At 47.5% G+C, this 18,709-nt stretch overlaps 6 protein-coding genes across 6 annotated transcripts; 2 read left to right on the top strand and 4 right to left on the bottom strand.

Moving 5' to 3' along the window:
- Positions 1-306: 306 nt before the first annotated feature.
- N7533_013221 (uncharacterized protein) lies at positions 307-606 on the top strand (the record flags this gene model as incomplete). The annotated part of the gene is made up of 1 exon (XM_057109871.1): positions 307-606. The coding sequence occupies one exon, from the start codon at positions 307-309 to the stop codon at positions 604-606; it is 300 nt and encodes a 99-aa protein (XP_056953456.1).
- A 3,845-nt stretch (positions 607-4,451) lies between these two features.
- Positions 4,452-4,903, bottom strand: N7533_013220 (uncharacterized protein; the record flags this gene model as incomplete). The annotated part of the gene is given in 2 exon segments (XM_057109870.1): positions 4,452-4,800; positions 4,815-4,903. 2 exon segments carry the CDS (start codon positions 4,901-4,903, stop codon positions 4,452-4,454), a joined length of 438 nt encoding a protein of 145 aa, XP_056953455.1.
- A 2,742-nt stretch (positions 4,904-7,645) lies between these two features.
- On the bottom strand, positions 7,646-8,242 carry N7533_013219 (uncharacterized protein; the record flags this gene model as incomplete). Its single annotated transcript, XM_057109869.1, has 1 exon — positions 7,646-8,242. One exon carries the CDS (start codon positions 8,240-8,242, stop codon positions 7,646-7,648), a length of 597 nt encoding a protein of 198 aa, XP_056953454.1.
- Positions 8,243-10,585: 2,343 nt separating this feature from the next.
- Positions 10,586-11,140, bottom strand: N7533_013218 (uncharacterized protein; the record flags this gene model as incomplete). Its single annotated transcript, XM_057109868.1, has 2 exons — positions 10,586-10,946; positions 11,007-11,140. 2 exons carry the CDS (start codon positions 11,138-11,140, stop codon positions 10,586-10,588), a joined length of 495 nt encoding a protein of 164 aa, XP_056953453.1.
- Positions 11,141-12,555: 1,415 nt separating this feature from the next.
- On the bottom strand, positions 12,556-14,151 carry N7533_013217 (MFS transporter; the record flags this gene model as incomplete). Its single annotated transcript, XM_057109867.1, has 3 exons — positions 12,556-13,440; positions 13,531-13,809; positions 13,894-14,151. 3 exons carry the CDS (start codon positions 14,149-14,151, stop codon positions 12,556-12,558), a joined length of 1,422 nt encoding a protein of 473 aa, XP_056953452.1.
- A 1,310-nt stretch (positions 14,152-15,461) lies between these two features.
- On the top strand, positions 15,462-18,344 carry N7533_013216 (ATP-binding protein; the record flags this gene model as incomplete). The annotated part of the gene is made up of 3 exons (XM_057109866.1): positions 15,462-16,155; positions 16,208-18,135; positions 18,186-18,344. 3 exons carry the CDS (start codon positions 15,462-15,464, stop codon positions 18,342-18,344), a joined length of 2,781 nt encoding a protein of 926 aa, XP_056953451.1.
- Positions 18,345-18,709: the final 365 nt, after the last annotated feature.

Here is an 18,709-nt window from a genome sequence, read left to right as displayed (position 1 = left end):
TCTTTGACGCTGACACGCGCAGTTCCAGCGTCAATTTCCAGCTGGCCCCCAAGAATGAATTCCACCGTCCCCTCCAGAGTGGCTTCAAAGGCGACACTGAGGGAAGCTTGCGGTCCTAGCCTGGTCTAGATTGTTAGCGTTGATCGAGGGCGGCTACTACGTATGTGCAACGGAAAATATCCACAAAAGGAGTTCAACCTACGTAATGATTCCCGGAATGGTTAGAGGACTGAACGGGACTGCGGCGATCTGCTTAGCCTGCCGACTTCTCAAGGACTTTGTCCACTTCTCCGAGGCCAAGTTTCCATGAACGGTTATTCCGAACACTGCATCCAGTGTGAACGGGTCGTTGTTAACAAAATCCACAAAGCCTTCCGAGACCCCGTCCTCAATGCTGAATGCCAGACGTCCGTCGATGTTAAAATCGGCGTGGATACCGCACTTGACACACTGCAAAGTGAGCTCTGCACCATGGTCAATAGTTTTGGCGAGGGTGAAGCCATTTCCGATTCCAAGGATGGTAGGGGGCTTGTTCGAGACACTCTGCCCTTCGAGATGGAGGTCGACCGCTACATCATAATGGATCGAGTGCGTGAATGGAACTAAAAAGGGAACCATCAGCTGCTTCGCGGTAGCAATCACCCATTTGCTTATCAACTCATGCGCAGTCCGCAGTATAGGCACTGAGTCAATAAAATCATGGACAATTTTCTAATTTTCACGATTAGCGTCATATATCTACTAGGCCGCCGAGAAGGGTCCCAGTAATCGTACCTGACTTAAAGCTGTCAGAGCTAGCCACATGACCAAAGGGATGAACCGCTTTTTTAATGGTGGATGGGATCTCTTAGAAAGTGCGGTCCCGCCCATTTCTGTTGACTCCATGTCATTCATCTCTCCATCCACTGGCATGAAATCCAGGTAGTCCACCTCTTTGCTCATGTTGCTTGTATCAATGTCGGGGTTATTGAAGAAATTATGCAAGGCCTTCTGGTCGGTTGTGATATCATCGGTCTTCTCCGGAATAGGTGATGGTTTGGCAACACTTAAGTGCCCGCCTCTCCCAGAGGATTTTGATCTTTTTTGCCTGTCACTAGAGCGGTAAGTCCCCCAAGTAACTACTCCCGAATTAAGTGCTTTCTCTTCTTCAATCCGAATAATCCCCATATCAGCGCACCGGGAGTTCCCCAACGTGATGGGGCGAGTAGTGCGGAAGAAGCTACGCTTCCCTGACCCTTCATCACCGCAGCCTGGGTGGTATGTGACTAGGATCATGTCACTGGACCAAGATTCTTCGGCTACCTGGAGCGCCTCGGGTGTTTTGAAGCAGATCTGAAGGTCGCTAGCATCACAGGTTATACTCTGAATTTTGGTAGAGTGGTCGAGAACAACCGCATGGCTTGTGAAATTTGCCTCGAGTGAGGCGTGCTTTGCGCCGTGGACAGCATCTATCGATGTGTCAGCTAGCTCTTAATAACAGGACTTTGCAACCGTTGTTACTTACGGCGATGGCCCTCTTGTCCGTAATGGAGGGTCTTCGTCAAAGCTGGACGCAGGTGATCGAGGTGGTCAGGGTCGTGGCCAGGTGCCCATCCTGGGTGGAGAGTAATCCCATCGCCAGAGAAAGAGGGCGTTACCTGAAGCGGATTGTTGACCGCCCCATGAAGACCAATAGCACTTGATGTGGCCGAGAGGGCTACGATGCCCACTGAGAGTTGAGTCAACCACATTATGACTACTCAATAGGTCACGGAAGAGACTTTGTAGCCCGAGGGTACGTTTTAATAGCATGGCGGGAAACCTGTCCCTTTAAATGACGGGTCTATACCTGGTATCCACCAAGAGACGGGCACATTTTCGATGTGAACCTCAGCATGTATTTCAGTATCTACACGGGATTCACGACCAGAAAAGGGTCACGTTGGCGCATTATTTCCCCCTTAGATCCTCCAAACCTGATTTGATTGCTCACTGAATTGTCTGTCGTCCAGAATTCCAAGAGAACCGCATTTCCCAATTCCAAATAGGCCCGTCTTCTGTGCTACTTATTTTTGTTGTTTTTGTTCGCCCCTCTTTTACACATTCCTGAAGCCATAGAGATAATCTGTTCCCATCTAGAAGCTGTTTCATAGGATACCTCTATCCTGTTTTCCTCGGGTAGAAGATTCCACGATATTTAAATCTAATTCGCGCTCATTTGTGCTCACATCCACTGGGGGACCAATGAATATCATATACGTATCTATAGCCGCTTCGCACTATGAGTGACGAGACAGACCTAGCTTCCGATGTTTGCTATAGTGATATGACGATCCATTCTCTAGTTCCCATCTCCTACATTGAAGTTGCCGAGAATGTGAGTAGATGGGGTTCTCACCACCTTATGAACTAGCACAAATTGTCCGAGGCCTTTATAATCACAGTTTGTCTCCAACTTACTCCGGACTGCGGAAACCGAATCATATGGCATCGAAACCATCTATTGTATATGTCCTGGAGATCCTTCCCATACACCGCAATACGAATTCTATCCATTGTTAAGCATTATATTTAACTGCTTGTTTGATAGTGCAAGAAAACCAGCAGGAGCCTTTTCGGAACCGCATCATAAATAATTATATAGTGCCCAGGTGCTGCAGGAAGAACTATTGATTCTACTATTACTACTAAGTACATGAGGATCGTAGCTCTGTATGCTCCAGGGCTACCCGGGTGCTTCCAATCCGAAGGTTTATACTAATGGTATCCATGGATAAATACCTAAGTGGTGGTCTGGGGGTTTGAAGTTACTCCGAGTCGCCCGAGAAACTCACGTTCAAGCACCTCCTACTATCCTCTGATGCCCGTCAATTCATTGTTCTTGCCTATCTTTATTCCCCTTGGCTGGAGAACACTAATCTCAAATCATTGAGAGTAGCGAGCGAGTTGGGATATTCTCGTCCAAGCACAAGAGCATGTGCTTTCAATCCTCGTAGATACATCACAGGTGGTCTTCATATCTTCTCTAGTTATTAATCATGTTACCAAGGCTATTAAACGGGTGATTCTGTCAGGATGCCCGCATCCAAGTAGAATTCTTTCTCTTGAATCTAACGCCTGGGTGTTGGCACAAGGTGCCTTGTCGACATCAGACCTGATGAGCATACTGCTGGTGGCAAATGCTTGGAATCCTTAACATATTTCTCGCCGATCTTGCTGGCGGGTGAATATTGCATCGCATAATTCATATCAAGGTACGCGTTGGGTCTGAGATACTTAGAAGAAGGGCATCATACTTGCACCTCAGCTGAGAGTTCCAGATTTTTCCTTTAGCAGTGAAAACAAAGATGAATGACATTGATGGAATTGCAGCAGAGGGGACTCAGTAGCCTGCTCAAAGCGAAAAAGACATGGTGAAGGGTAGGTAGGAGTCAGGCATCGATCCTGGTCAGCACATAGTGTAGAGGAGTCGGAGTGAAGCTCTCAGGGGCGCCCGGGAGAATTCGAGATCTGCAAGGCCGTCACACAGTCCCAAAATCCCTGAATTCCTAGTGTTTTCTCATTTGGCCTCAGCTAAGCCTCTTGGCACTGTAACCTTGCTAGCCTATTATCCCTTGAAGCTTCGGCCCGACAAGCTGCGGCCCGGCCCCTATTCACCCCACCTGAATTATTTTGGCTTTCCCTCTGCATGGAGTAGGGGGGATACTATGAGGAGGTAGAAATCCATCATCCCCACTACTTCAAGAGGGGCTCTAGATATGGTCACTAGCCAAATTAAATTGCTGCTCTTGCCCGTTTGCCCGTCCTTCTTTCTGCCCCTTCTCTCATGTTGAAATGTGGAGCCACCACATCAGGTATTTACAATTCGCCTTGTGGGTCTGCTTGGTGGTGGAGTGGGTCCCTGTGGTCTGCCACAACTTCATTCTTGTCTCTATAGATTTAGTAGCTCTCCATCCTACACAATACACCATGTTACCAAGGTCAGAGACAGACAAATCGTTCAAGGATCTATTTCATTAAGAATCAATCTCTACTACTTAATGGAATAGCGAAAACAGCGACGTGAGAAAGCTATATCTTGTATATAAGCAATCTTAGATATAGTCTAGCAACCAGAGCCGTATATATTCCTCAGCCACCCTCAGATTTCCATCCCTATCATGCTTCACTCTGCCCATATATTCTGATTGTGCTGTCTCCAATATTCCCCCAGGTATCACCAGATATCTATGGCAAGAATAAGTAAAGCTGAGCTGAAACTTGAATTTCCCTGAAGCGAATACTCTTCAAGCCTTGTTTCGACTTCAGCAACTTACCAGGCAAATTTGAATGACATAGCACCAGTGATAAAAGCACTCATGCAAAGATCCTGGCCCACCTGGCCAGGTCGGCTCTCTATCATCGACCTCGCGTAGTTTTTGACGAAGATCTCAAAATCTAATGGATCATTGGTCTCGCAATGACACTATCCACTATTCATTAGGAATAACGTTGAAGTAATTAAACCATGAACGGTCATATTCACCGATTGTGGTAGTTCCTGTCATATGAAGCATGTGGAAACACCTGAGACAGCCGCCGGTGAGAATCTCGTACATTGTCTCATGTCGCGTAGCTGGCAAAACAGCGATATCTGCTTGAGGGACTGGAGTAACATTGACATCTGGCCCAAGACCGTTATACGCAGCTTGGGCTGAATCAAGCAAAGATTGGGGTACCATCAAGATCGAGTCGTCATCATCTTCAGCAGTCGCGTGAGCGTGCACGAGTTGGGCTTCAGCGACTAAAATTCTTGCGTAACGAACTGCATCACTCATGCTTCTGTGATGATTTACCGTACAAACCCCTTAGAAACGGGCACTCTGGGCAGGTCCAAAGCCATCCATCGCCTTCCTGCTATGGTCGCCCCCATAGCCCCATCCATTATCTCTACGATGCCATGGAGTGCATCGTGCCCCCTTTAATCGACCGCAATATCTATAATGTGAGACCATATCTCGATCGTCGGGCCACCCATTGAGATATTCATCATGGTAATGTAATTTCTAAGGAAGGCAAAAAGGTGGAAAGACTATGTGTTGCTATAGAGAGATCTAGCTTTCAAGAGAGGCGTCGATGCAACTTTTACGGATAGATACCCTCGAGTCTAGGTACCAAATAGTTCTCTTTATGTCATCCTAAGCCAAAGCACTCATTCAAGTCGAGGTGAAAAGAATCTTACATTGAAAAGCGAAGGACTTGAATATAAATTGAAAGAAACGTCTTCGCGGACTCTGGTCGGTCCTGCGTTACACGCATCAAATGTTTCAACTCCTCATTGTCTTTATCTCTTGTCAAATAAAAGTACCATGAAACACAGCAATGCCACTTACTTCTATTGGAAGACAGGGATATCAAAACATCAAGGGCCGCCGCATCATAATCATAATTGTTGTTGAAAGCCAAGTGCTGCGCATAAGAACAGCTGATCACAAAGAAATTATTGACAGGCCACCGGCGACGAGTGCGATAGGTGATTGAGGGGGTTGCCAGAGACTCTCGCAGCCAGTTCGCAGTGTATAGAGCAATCATCGCGCCCTCCATAGAGTAAATGTCGAACTATGAAGGGGAAGAATTCCCGGGGACATTTAGATAAAAAGCGCAGGCATACAGTGCTGCCTGAGCCCTACTTCAGTTGATCTTTTCGATCTAGACGAGGTCGACTGTTCCGAGCAGATAGATGCTCCCTGTACTTTCTAGAGTGAAAATTATGGAGTTGACAGAAAGTTCAGATGACTCCAAAACTAAACAGAGGAGTTGACGATCGGAATGAAAGTCATCACATAAAGTTCCTCCGTGAAAAATAGTGAATGTTTCCTTTCACAAGGTAGTCATAAACACGGCGTAGAACTTCGCGAGCATCACTCTGAAGGCGACCCTCGCTTTCTCTCCTTGGCGTTGCCATCTTATTCCGAATATGATTTGTCGTGAGAATCTCGGCGAATAGTGGGGTGGCACATGTTTGGAAAGCGTATCCATTGCCTCCATATTGCTTTACCATTGCATGCAAATTTGCGAACTATAACCCCTTGACAAGCATATCAGATGCGGGAGAAGAGTTATCATCAAGTATTGTGAAGCTAGCTGGTCGTCATAAGGAACTGTTCCGGCATTTTTAAAGTGTCATTGCACTTAATCGACAAATGATAAAAGAATTGGCAAGACCCCAGTAGACAAGCTTACGCAGTGCATACCGCCACGTAAAAAAATAAATCTGCGGACTCCCTCGACGTGATATCGCCAATTTTGCGAGATTCCTTGCTGAACCTTTCTCAATCGTCGATCATTAGCACAGCGACACTTTGACTTAAAGTTAGAGCCTGGAGAGTTACATCGGCTGGTAGGAGTGTTAGGATACCAGCAAGCACAATATCCCCATTCTGCATACTCGGTGTATTAGTGCCTTCATTCAAGGAACGTATCATCAAGCCTCGGTAGCGGTGAAAGGCGTTGTCGAGGGCCTTGGAATCAGGATGATGCCCGCTCTGATTTATTCGATGACTGATAGTCAGGCATACAGTATTGTACAGAATCCAAAAGAGCATCATGATATGTTTTGAGATGAACGCGAGGGACTTTCAAGTTCTGCAACTCATCAGAGGATCCCGATTCGGTCTCGGAAGTCTCCGAGTCACCCCTTGATATTTCTGTGCTAACGCTGTATGAACTAGCTCGAATGTCCTTCTAGTGATCTAAATGACTATTGCGTTGTCGGGATTTGACCTTCCCAGGGGTAAGGCATTTCACTCGGATGGGTGGCGTGTCTCCATATCCGGGACAGTTGACTCCAGATCCTGCACATCGCTTACAGCCGGGCACTTGGAAGCCACAGACTAAACGACGTCGGAGACATTCCCGGCAATGACGCTTCCGGGCTTCCACCATCCGCGCGAGTCCACCTTTGACAGGTCCACGAATGTACTGCGTTCAAAGGACTAGAAATATTCAGTCTTCGACAACAGATGGGCTGCGCCCAATTTCGTACCCTTTCGAGAGGTACGGCTAGCTTAAGGATTCGTCGCGTAAGGGCCTGGTGATGGCCACTATCGAGAATATACGAATGAAATGCGATTCAGGTAGTTGTCGTGCTATAAAATAGCCTCTGGAAAGACAAGGTACATACAACTTAATATTTTGTCCCAAAACACTATATTGACATCATGAAGTCCCTATTTTAGGCTTATTTGTGGGTGATCTCAGAGCCCCACTGGCGCAGAAGAATGGCTAGTCCGGTGGGGGGGTCCATTCGCGAGATATCATAGGCGAGGAATTATGAGTTTCCACGCTGGCTAGCGTTTGCGCGAAATTGCGCACTGGTTTGGCCCTCAACTCTGCGTCAATCAAGCGTTGATTCGCCTGCTTTGCGGCCACGAAGTGACAAGATCAGCGAGATAATACTCCATACAGGATTCGAGATGGGAATACTTGTAATTTTGCGTCGCACAAGGCACGCTCAATTCCAAATGCGTTTCAGATGGCATTCTTTGATCGTCATGAACCGCTTGTACGACTCAAAAACACCAAAAACTCGACTTGTGAAGGAGAAAATCGTGTGCAGATAAATTCACAGTAGCATTGTATTAAGCAAGGCAGTTGGAGCCATCAGGGAGAGGTCATTTGTTCTGCTTCAGATGTTTTTCATTCTGTTGCTTTTGGGGAATATGTAGGCCGAGACCCCCAAGGTGAGAATCGTCATCGCCCCATGTGTCGCCTTTGCGAGGGTCGGTCGGTCGCCTATACTCTCTTCCTCCCACGTTATTTCAGTAACCCCATCCTCTGCTATGAAAACTGTCCTGCTTTGGGGAAGATAACGACTCGCATGCCACACATTCCAAAGCAGCGAATTTGCCAGCATAGTTGCACCCTCGAAAACAAAGAAATACCACTCATAGCGCAAGAGAGGACTGAGCGACTGAAGCTTTTCAAGGTCGTATACATCCAAGGCCGAATTTCCCGCATGCTCTACCATTCGATAGACAGAACGAATTAAGATCAGAAACATGCTCACGTACATGACGATCGGAAGAGCTGGGACTGCTTTTATCCTGATTCCGTTCTTACTGCACCGCCAGTGGAAAATTCCGGCTAAATAGAAGAATGTGATGATAAGAATGATCTGAATACCGATCGCGGCCAGGACCAATATCTTGCCCGCTTGGGTCTGGCTGCTCGTCGGATTGGAAGTGAAGGCCACTCCGAGGGAATTCAATGTTTCCACGATCATCATGACAGGCCCAAAAAAGGTGAGAACTCTTTTCGGGTGGACTGGCGCTGCGTATGGAACGTAGAATAAGGCTCGGCTCAGTATGTGGTAGTTTTCAAGTTCTAGCAGCGGTCTATAGGCGAGGCAAAACGAGCCTAGTCAGTACCTAGGTGGGAAAACGCACAAGACACGAGAATAGATCGGTAGCTCAGTAATAGTGTGAAAAATATCAGGCGACGCAAAACTCACGGGCAAATATAGATAAAAACCTGGCTCGCGATATAGATTCCCAGTGTGGTTTGTGAAGATTCCGTGTCCTCGAACCTGTAATAGAAGGCGCCATACTCCCTCAAGGCGTACCCGACTGTCAGCAACACAGCGCATAGTGCATGCAGACCAGTTAACCTCCAAGATTTTTCTCGCCTGGGGAAATGTCAGTGCTGTTTTCTTTAATGGGTTTCCCATTCATCATTTGCTCACCAGCATTGCCAATTATGACCAATGGCCGAGATCCCAAATAGGACTGTGAATATAATCGGCGCCACATTATTAGGGGCATAGACGTATAGGCTGCCGAGAACTGAAGAGGATAATTAGAGGCTAGATACTGCTTTGGCATCACCAGGGAGGTTTACCAACTTGCCCCTCGCCCATTGTGAGTTGTCTGGGCACGAAAAAGTGTGTGATAGGGAGTCAGGCGGTCGAGTCTTTTCGATAACCTCTATCTCAATACTGTATTTTTCATGTAGAATAAAGACAAAAAGAAGTGCGGATTCGAGCATGACTTATAGTGTTATCCATCGACACGAACGAGCAGAAGCAGTTCGTCATAAAAACGCGGAACGCGGAAATCTCAAAATAGAAAAGTCAGTCGCATGTGGGATAACAATGCCACCATTGTCATGGTTTCATGATTGTGGATCTTTTGACATAGGAATAGCCATTTCTCTCAGTCTCTTGGCCATACTTTAGCTCACTCTTATATTATGTTAATTGTCCGAGAACAGTTGACATTCGCCATGGTCTGTCGCTTGTCCGCAGCTGATTTCAAACTCACGCTAAACTGAAATACGGATAATTAGTTGCTAAGTCGCCGATCTTGACTTTTTTTGGGGTGCGATCGAGGCGGGGTGTGAAGTCGCCGTCAGCTTGGTCTCTCGCAGTCCGAAAACAACGAGGATCGTACCAAATAAAGACCATCCAATGCGAAAGTTCTATACTGTGGGGCTTGTTTACGCGAAAAAATTTAGCCTGCACAATTTATCTGCGAATTTTGATTCATGAGAACCAGTTATCGTAACCATTAGGACATTCTCGGAGCTGAGACGCCATGCTACGCATCTAATACCCCATTTGTCTGAGGCTGAGCCCCCTCCCCTCCTCGGGCAGCTTGAGAAAACCAGTAAGCCTGGCGTCTCGCACGGAACACTTTTTGGAGCATTGAATGTAGCTATTCGATCAAAGTCCTCGATTATAAAAGGATTAGAATTAATCCTTTACTATTTTATTTTTTTCATCTCTATCGTTCATCTGTCCAGTACTTAATCATCCACCTGGGCATCGAAATTCTACTGCTTCGGAGCTCCATCCACCCCTAATCAAATCTTGGAAGGCGTTTGTCTTTTATACCACCATACATATCCAGGTACCCAGTCACATACTGATACTCGAGCCTCTGGCATCGGTAAGAGTTCGAAGCTTGTCTACTCCGAGTCATTTGCTGATTGTTTATTAACAACAATATAGCACAATTTCGTACCTCAAAGCCATTTCCATTCAATTGGAAATCAAAAATCACGATCATGTGTATTGCTGCTCTTTCACTCCTATTGAAGAAGAGAGATAATGACACACCTGCGGGTCCGGCACCGAAACCTCATCCGGTCGTGGTGACTCAACCACAGCCATCGCAAGGCCCTCCCTCATACCCAGCCTATGCAAACGACACTTCAGGATCCAACGGGGGCTCGAGGTATTAATTCCACCTACCGACTAAGTGATACAATGTGGCCCAGCCCCGGCTGTCATGAATGCAGTAAGCGTTCTTCTTTTTGGAGACGAAGGAAGGTTATTTGAATGTGGAGCAAAGTGATTTCTCGTTTTAAGAATGTTGATGGTAAACCCGATGCCGAACTTCAGTAAAATGCATAGTATATTAAATGTAATTTCCAACACTGGAACGGTTTATTCCTACTAGTAGCTACTGGGAGATATTCTGACGGCACATGCTTTCAAGATTCTGTAGCCGTGTCTTCTAAGATCTATCGCGATATAGGTTGTTCTGTAAACAAATATTCTCTATGAGGTGACTATACAAGAGATCACAACCTCGAAACAAAAATTAACTATACATATCGGTCGCACTTAATCGGAAGTAGATTTGCAGTGGCCAGCTCCAGTGAAGCTAACCGCATCAATCAAGACATTGCCAGTAACGGAGGAGTCCTCGGAGTCACAAGAAGCAATAATGCTCAGAGTTTCCTCTTGTCTCTTCGGCTTGTAAGTCCCAGTAAGAGCCTGCCATTCTCCAAATGTGTAAATATCCGCCGACGCAACCTTGCCGATAGTAGCATTATGTCCCATATAAACGTACACGAAGCAGTATTCCACTCCGGCCGAGAGGACCTGAAGTTGGACACTAAATTCGTATTCTGTCTGGGGCTTGAGGTGCTTGAGATGTTGGGAGACAGTGTTGCCGCGGTTGCCGTACGCAGTCTGGAGGTTCCTAGATTCGACGGTGTTAATATGAAGATTGCCAAATCAGGCATACACGATGCTATCTTACAGGTAGTAGTCCCCGTCGTAAGCACTTGTCGCGTTGCTAATCTTGGCCACATTGACGGCCGATGGAAACCAGGGTGTCAGAAGTCCGGTCTCGAAAGACGGATTCAGCACAGCATTGCACGCAGAAAGAGCCATGTCGGTAGATAGTCTTGGCTAAAGCTTAGAATGTAGATTAGAGTCTTGATCCTCTTGGCCTGGGGGGGGGAAATTATGTGAGTTTATAAGCATCTTGCCATCTGAAACATCGAGGACCGTGAACACGGCAAAAGCCGACAAGGAAAGTTTTCAGCGGCCGCATTTCCTATTTTTAACCTCTGTAAAGCTTACATTAGGCCATGCTCTGTCGGACGCTTGAAACATAGCCTCTGGATTTATCGCAATCAGTCTCATCGGTGCTCGATGACAGTGACCTGAGTGGATACTATCCCAATTTCCTGTTTTGGAAACTGTAGATGTTCAGATCGCTCGTGGAGAAAATTGTATTCCTTCCAGACAGTTGTGGATCTTCAGAGAAGTGAAGGATCCACTTGCCAACTCTGTGGATGATTGTCATTGCAATTTCACGTTACCTCGCGGGTAAGATCCGCAGCCCCTGAGTACTTATTTGGGTAATGGTTTCGCAAATTGTATGAAGCGTAATCCCGTTGTGTGGTCATATTGATGATAATATCCTATAATCCAGGTAAGATTCACCCTTTGACTCTAGGGCCCCGGGGTTTTCCCTAGAAATACCGGAACTCCGAGTTGTAAGCCAGTTTGACTAACAAGAGCTGACCGCGGTCGCAATCCTTTTTACTAGCCCTGGAGTAGGCTGCACAACTTGGATACACCTAGGTATCGAGAGAGACTATCAAGGATTCACGGTGATTGAAGGGAAGTAGGCCATTCAGCAATGCCGGCTTGGATGATTATTTTCAGACAGCTTAATTTAGGACCGACCAGCCACAGCTGACCATAAGCTTTGATCATCCACCGGTCGGGCCTTCGATGACACTAGAAAGATTGTAACTTCAGGAACTGGTGGAATGAGCTATAATTCTCTCTTCTCGATGTGACATTCATCGTGTCTTCGATTTGCACCCGATCCATTCTACCGCAGTGGCAAGATCAGGAGCTATGTGCCGTGGTGGCAGATGCCAGCTCTCAACGTCGTTACCGTGCCAGATGTACAGTCATTATTGTATCTGAAGCTTGAAATAGACGATCGAAACACCACAGCATGGCCATTTATTAATCTGTTCAATTGAATGAAGGTAGAACTTGTCTCAATAGGTTTCAACATGGACGAAAGCCTGCCAAGCATATCGCCCAAGTGCATCAGCCAAGCCCATTATGCATTATGTTCAGCCACTCTACTTCGTAAAAAGCTGAAAGAAAAGAATTTAAAGCAACTCTGTGGCTCCGGATCGGCCGATTCGCTTACAAGCGCAGACCGCCATGTCCAGTCACTTCCCCCAGCCACGATGCCTCATTTCAAAAGTACCAAGTTGGGCCGTCACCCGCATGAAATGTTTGATAAATCATTTCCCATCACTCAGATCAAACAAACACTACAATTCAACCCGGCGGATCGGAAACCCTCCCTTCCATCCCACCCACCCAGTTTCCAAAGGGCCACGAGCCAACAAAATCAGATACGCGACACCAACAAAGACAATATTAACCGATCCCGTCAAAACCCAACCACTTTCACCATAGACGCGGTTCCCCACCGCCGTCCCCATCAATTGGCCACAAAAAACGCCGATCATGTAGGCGGTATTGACTCGGCTACGTGCCTTGGGCGCCACGCGGAATATTGCCGTGCGGTTAGCGATCTGCGTCATCTGCAAGCCGAAATCTTGAAAAGCGGCTTGGAAGGCTGGGCCCGCAACGAAAAATGTTCCCGTGTAGGCACCGATACAGATACCAGTGACCATGAGTGTGAGGGCGATGCAGATCGAAAAGTGTTGCGTGTATTTGTCAATGACGAATCGCGAGTAGAAAGGGCCGAGGATTATCGGTGTTAGCCCTGCCAGAGCGAATAGACTGATTCGGACGGTGGAGAAGTAGTAAGGGGTTCCGGACAACAGGAAGGTCAATGTCGTCCAGAAGCTGGTGAAAGTGGCGGATAGAAAGAAGCCCATAAGAGTAGCTTGAATGAGAACTGGGGATGAGATGAAGTAGGTTGCGATGGTCACCAGGATCTTGGAGTACGACACGTCCGTGTTGACGGAGGGGTAGTCCGGCATGAATGTCCAGATTAATATCACGATGAGGTATTGGAGACCAAGTGCTAGCCAGTATATATTCCGCCATGAAGAGTAGGCCGAGATAATTCCGGATAAGAGTCTTGCGAATAGAAGGCCGAGGACGAGGCCGGACGATACAATGGAAAGAGCCGTCGCACGTCGCGCAGGAGGAACGAGATCTCCGACGAGCGGGAGCATGATTTGCTAGAGAAGTCAGTACGATATTTAGATTTTCAATTTTATTGATGGGCAAATGAAGCAATCGATTTAGGCTCTGCTCGCGACGCAACTTACCGGAGTGACCGTTGTGACCGAGGTCAAAAAGTTCAGGCAGAGAAACACATTGAAAGAATTGGTAATGCACAGGCCGATCCATAAGGTAGCTGTAATGAAGGTCAATAAGACGATGAAATGTCTTCTCCGAACGATGTCACCCAACGGGCATAGAAAAATGATTCCAGCGGCATATCCGGCCTGGCTGCAGGTTGGGATGAGGGAGGCTCTTTCTTGCGAAACGTGGAAGAATTGAGCCAATTTATCGAGAATTGGATGTGAATAATATAGATTGGCGACCTATTGTATGTTCCAATGGTGTCAGTGATTCTGGATAATGTCGTGTTCTAGGAAAAGAAAAAGATTTTCTTTTTTTTCTCATACCGTAAATGTACCAGCGAATGCGAAAAGGAAATTCAAGGGGAGTCCAAATTTTGGCGGATTCTGTTCATCCCAGCGACACCATGGCGGAGTCCATAGAAGAGCATGAATTAGGCGAGCCCGTTTTCCCCGGGGGTGTTTCGTGGTGGGCGTGTGGGGATCAGGAATGGTGGTGTCTCTCTGGATTTCAATATCCACCGGGGTTGAGAGATGAGGGATGAGCTCGGGATCCTTCTCGGCATTTTGTATCGGCTCTAGCATTTTTTTTCTTTCAATGCCGAGGAAAGAAAAGTGGAGGTTGGAGAAGCCATGTGTGTGCTGGAGTGGTTAAGTATTTAATGTTGAAAGTCGGAGAATTGAGCGAACGGCCTTATCGGCCCCACTTGGTGGCCGGTTGCGGGGAACTGAGAAATTCAGCGTTCTGGAAGATGATTGACTGGATTTCAGAGGCCGAAGAATGGAAGGTGATCAACATGGTTGGGCAGGAGTTATATGAGGGACGAGTGCCGCAGAACCTTGTGATAGCTGCCGTCACCATTTATTGCAAGACGACTAATTATTCTGTGAGGCTTCATTTGCAGGAGCTTCGAAATAGAATTAAAGGAGTATATTATCTATGATGTAATAGAGTAGAGTCTATCATACATAGGTATTCTAATAGTCAAATATAACGATTTCCTCGAGTTGCAGTACACTTTGAGAACCCTGGAGGGTATTAGTAATACCAGTTACTCTGAGGCTATATAGTAATTATGCTCTAGTACCTGGGAACTTGAATAATTACTGGTATAAGTATACTTTCTACTTAGCTGTACACCCATGGATACGGCAGTACACTGGTAGCATCTACCGATGAGTCATACTCGGAATCGTCCAGTCCGTTTAACACTATTAGTATGAGTATTAGTATTAGTACTAGTACTAGTACTAGTACTAGTATACTAAGAGTATAGTACCTATACTATTAAGTAATTTCAGCCTCATCACCAGTAGTACTAGTTCTATTACTGTTATCTGTGATCACCAGATTTAGGTATACTACATAATATAATGCATACTATTCACACTCCTAACCCCGAACTATTAACCTTGGTTCACCCACTCAACTTGAACCTTAGAACCCTATATTTAATACTAGTAGTAGTAGGTAATAATAATTATATTCTGACTTGAGTCACCTTGTATCATACTACTAGTAGTACCTAGGTAGTAAGCTGCTGCCTCTCTGCAGCTGCAGCTGTCTGCAGTATGTACGAGGCATATCATTGGACGTTGCTGTGAGGCAGAGAGCCAACGCATCGGAGCCTGCGTGGGTCTGCCTGATTGGACTGACTGACCTTTTACCAGTGGCCGATGCTATTTATTTAAATCATCTCCGGTGCAATTTCTTTCTTTTCCTCTCTTCCACTTTGTCTGTGTTCTGCGTGTCTGAGTTCTTTGTTTCACTAGCTATACTGGTATTAGTATACTAGCTATACTACTGGGTACCCCCACAACTTCTCCTCAGCTCCACTTTCCTCCTCCACTCTCCTCCTTAGAGGCTGTCACCTTGCCCCATCTCCACCTCCACCATGGCTGAGCCCCTTGATCAGGTCGATCCATCCGACCATGCTCTCCCCACTCAGCCAGATGTCTCAGTCAAGGATGTAGCCACCACCACCTCCTCCCCAGAGGGCGCTAAATCCTGCAAGAAACACCCCGATCACCCCGACCAGAAAGAGAGACAGAAACAGCGGCTGAAAGATAAGCGGAGAAAGCGTTCCAAAAAGAAGTCGGCACAAGATGAGGAGACTGAGTCCTCCGATGATTCCTCCTCTTCTTCCTCTGATGCTTCGGACTCGTCAGACTCGGCAGATGCTGACTCTGACTCCGACTCCGACTCTAGCGAATCCGACGACGTCGATCGTCGTAAGCGCAATCGAATGCGGGCCAAGGCTCGTGCCAAACAAGCTCTGAAGGATAAGAGGCGAAAGAAGAAGAAGCGCTCACGAGCTCGCAAAGTCGTCTCTTCCGATTCTGACTCGGAATCCTCCGTGGACTCCGAGTCTGAGGAGGATTCCGCCAACGAATCGGATGAGTCGCTCGATGAAAAGGCCTTGCGGAAATTGGTCACCCGGTTGAAGTTGAAACGCCAGGCCAAGAAGCTTCGAGACCAAACCAACGATGATTTGGGCCTGGGTGATCCCCTGGGTGATGGTCGCCGCGAGAAACGGTCCAAGAGGAAGAAGCCCGCTTCCAAAGTGGCTTTTAAGCGTGTCGATCAACGTGAGTTTCTTCTAGAATGCTTTTTCCCCTCACTTTAAGCTAACATTTGTAGTCTGGGATACCACCATCCACAAGTACAAACTCACCGAGACCGTTGACGACCCCGATGCCGACGAGTGGGACCAATACATCTTCACCGTTCGCCGCAAGTTCAACTGGGAAAACAAATACCTCGAGACCGTCGTCGACATCAAGAGTAAATACCTACGTGATGCGCTCGCCAAGGTCATGGACGGCGTCAAGGGTGTTAGTCTGGTCCAGGAGACCGCGGTCGTCGACCCCAATATGCTCTTCCTCTACCTCGAAGAGACTCGTCAATGCATGAAGGATCTCCGCAAACAATCTCGTCGGGAAAAGAAGAGAAAGGCTCGCAAAACTGCTGCCAACAAGGCCGCTCACTTGAAGGTCCTGATCAAGTACCTTGACGCCGACTATGCCGACATCAAAAAGACCCTCTATCCACTGCTCGAAGCCAACACCATCACCTTTGACCTGCTCTGGGCACTCTACAAGCCCAACACAATCGCCTACTGCCCAACCTACGGCAATTCCGATGAGCCTCGGGCCTTCAAAATGGAGTACGCCATCAAGGAATCTTCCTTCATGAAGGGCCAGTGGTACAGTGTTGAAGGCCGTTATCTCGAATACGACGGCAAGGACTTTGGCTTTGGCACCATGTCGGCCGAAGTCGAATCCTTCAAAGGCGCCCGCAAGATTACCAGTCTCGCCTGCTATCCCTTGCAATATCACCGAGACTCCGAAGCCCTACGCGGCCGACTCATCGAGCGAGGGAAGCGATTCGTCGCTCTCCGCGGCATGAACTACCGTTTCCACAAGGGTATGGCATTTTACAAGAAGAAGCGATCATTTGTGATTAAAGTCAACATCAACGGTCGCGTGATGATCGACCCAGCCATTCACCGTCGAATCAACCCGAACTACCCCATCAGCACCGTCCGCCCCAAAGACCCCGATCTCCTTGACCCGTCCGAAGCAGGCATTAGCGATGTCGACGAAGACGGCAGCGATGGCGGTTGCTGCTGTGGAGGCTCGGACTCAGACTCGGACAATGGTGGCTGCTCAGACACTCCGCGAACAGTATACAAAGTGATCGAGGGAGACGACGGCAACCCACGCGTAGTCGAAGTCGAAGTCGACGAGAACGGGCAAGAAATCACCAAAGAGAAGATGGACCGAATCGAAGGCGACGCCACCTCCCCATCCCAAGAACGGGAATTCACCGAAGAAGAGCTCCTCATCGCCAGCCCCGTCGTCCTAGGCTTCGCCTTCAGCGAAAAGCTCTGGCTAGAATTCACCATCTCAGGAATCAGCGACATCGAATGGAACGCAGACGCCTTCGACTCCCTCGTCCTACCAAACAACCAAAAGTCCATCGTGAAAGCCCTCGTCGAATCCCACACCTTCCACGCAGCAGAGAACATCGACGACGTAATCCAAGGCAAAGGAAAAGGCCTCGTCGCCGTCCTCCACGGACCCCCAGGAACCGGCAAAACCCTCACAGCTGAAGGAATCGCCGAACTCCTCCGCCGACCCTTATACATGGTCAGCGCCGGCGAACTAGGCACCGACTCACGCACGCTGGAAGCAGAACTGAACAAGATTCTCGACATAGCACATTCCTGGGGTGCAGTCCTCCTCCTCGACGAAGCGGACATATTCCTCGAAAAACGCACCATCCACGACATCCACCGCAACGCCCTGGTCAGCATATTCCTCCGACTGCTGGAATATTTCCAGGGTATCCTTTTCCTCACCACGAACCGGGTGGAAACCTTCGACGACGCATTCCAGTCTCGCATCCACGTTGCCCTGCGGTACGGCGATCTCACCTCCAAAGCAAAACGGAGTATCTGGAAGATGTTCCTGGAACGAGTACGTGCGATTGAGGGCGTAAAGGTAGCAACCTTTACAGAGGAGAATTACGATATGTTATCCCGGCATACGTTGAATGGGCGACAGGTCAGTTTCTATCACAGCAGATAGTATATATCCGAAGCTAACACACGCAGATCAAAAATTCCGTTCGCACCGCGCAGGCACTGGCTGTTAATGAGAGCTCGCCTCTATCAATGGATCATATCAAGCGTGTACTGGAAGTTGCCGAGACTTTCGATCAGGATTTACGTGGTGGGACGGGGTATCTGGATGCGATGCGTAGTTATACCTAAACAAGCTATGCTAAGGTGATTACTAGTAGCCCTGGAGGTATATGGATGAAGTGGATCTCATCTCTTTCCTATTCTCTCTGTCAATTCATTTCAACTGATCATTACAAGTTCTTATTCCACCTGTCATTCAAGTTTGCTCACCTCACTTTCTTCCCTAGCTTTATCTGATCTCATCTCATCCGCGTTTCTTTCCGTTCTCTCATCTCTCATATCATTGCTGGAGACTTTTTTCATTTTCTTTCATTGCTTGCTTCTGGAGTTGCACACAAGATTGCAGGACATGCATGGACGTGGGTTTTCGGGTATTTCGGAGAGTGGAGACTTGCGAAAGTTTGGGCATCGAGAAGATCGAAATACTAGTAGTT

This window comes from Penicillium manginii, assembly GCF_028828005.1.
Source record: "Penicillium manginii strain IBT 31320 chromosome Unknown utg000010l:1.0-1143873.0:1.0-1144522.0, whole genome shotgun sequence".
Lineage (NCBI taxonomy): Eukaryota > Fungi > Ascomycota > Eurotiomycetes > Eurotiales > Aspergillaceae > Penicillium > Penicillium manginii.
The sequence above is the reverse complement of the archived record's forward strand: the minus strand, read 5'-3'. Positions and strand labels throughout refer to the sequence as shown.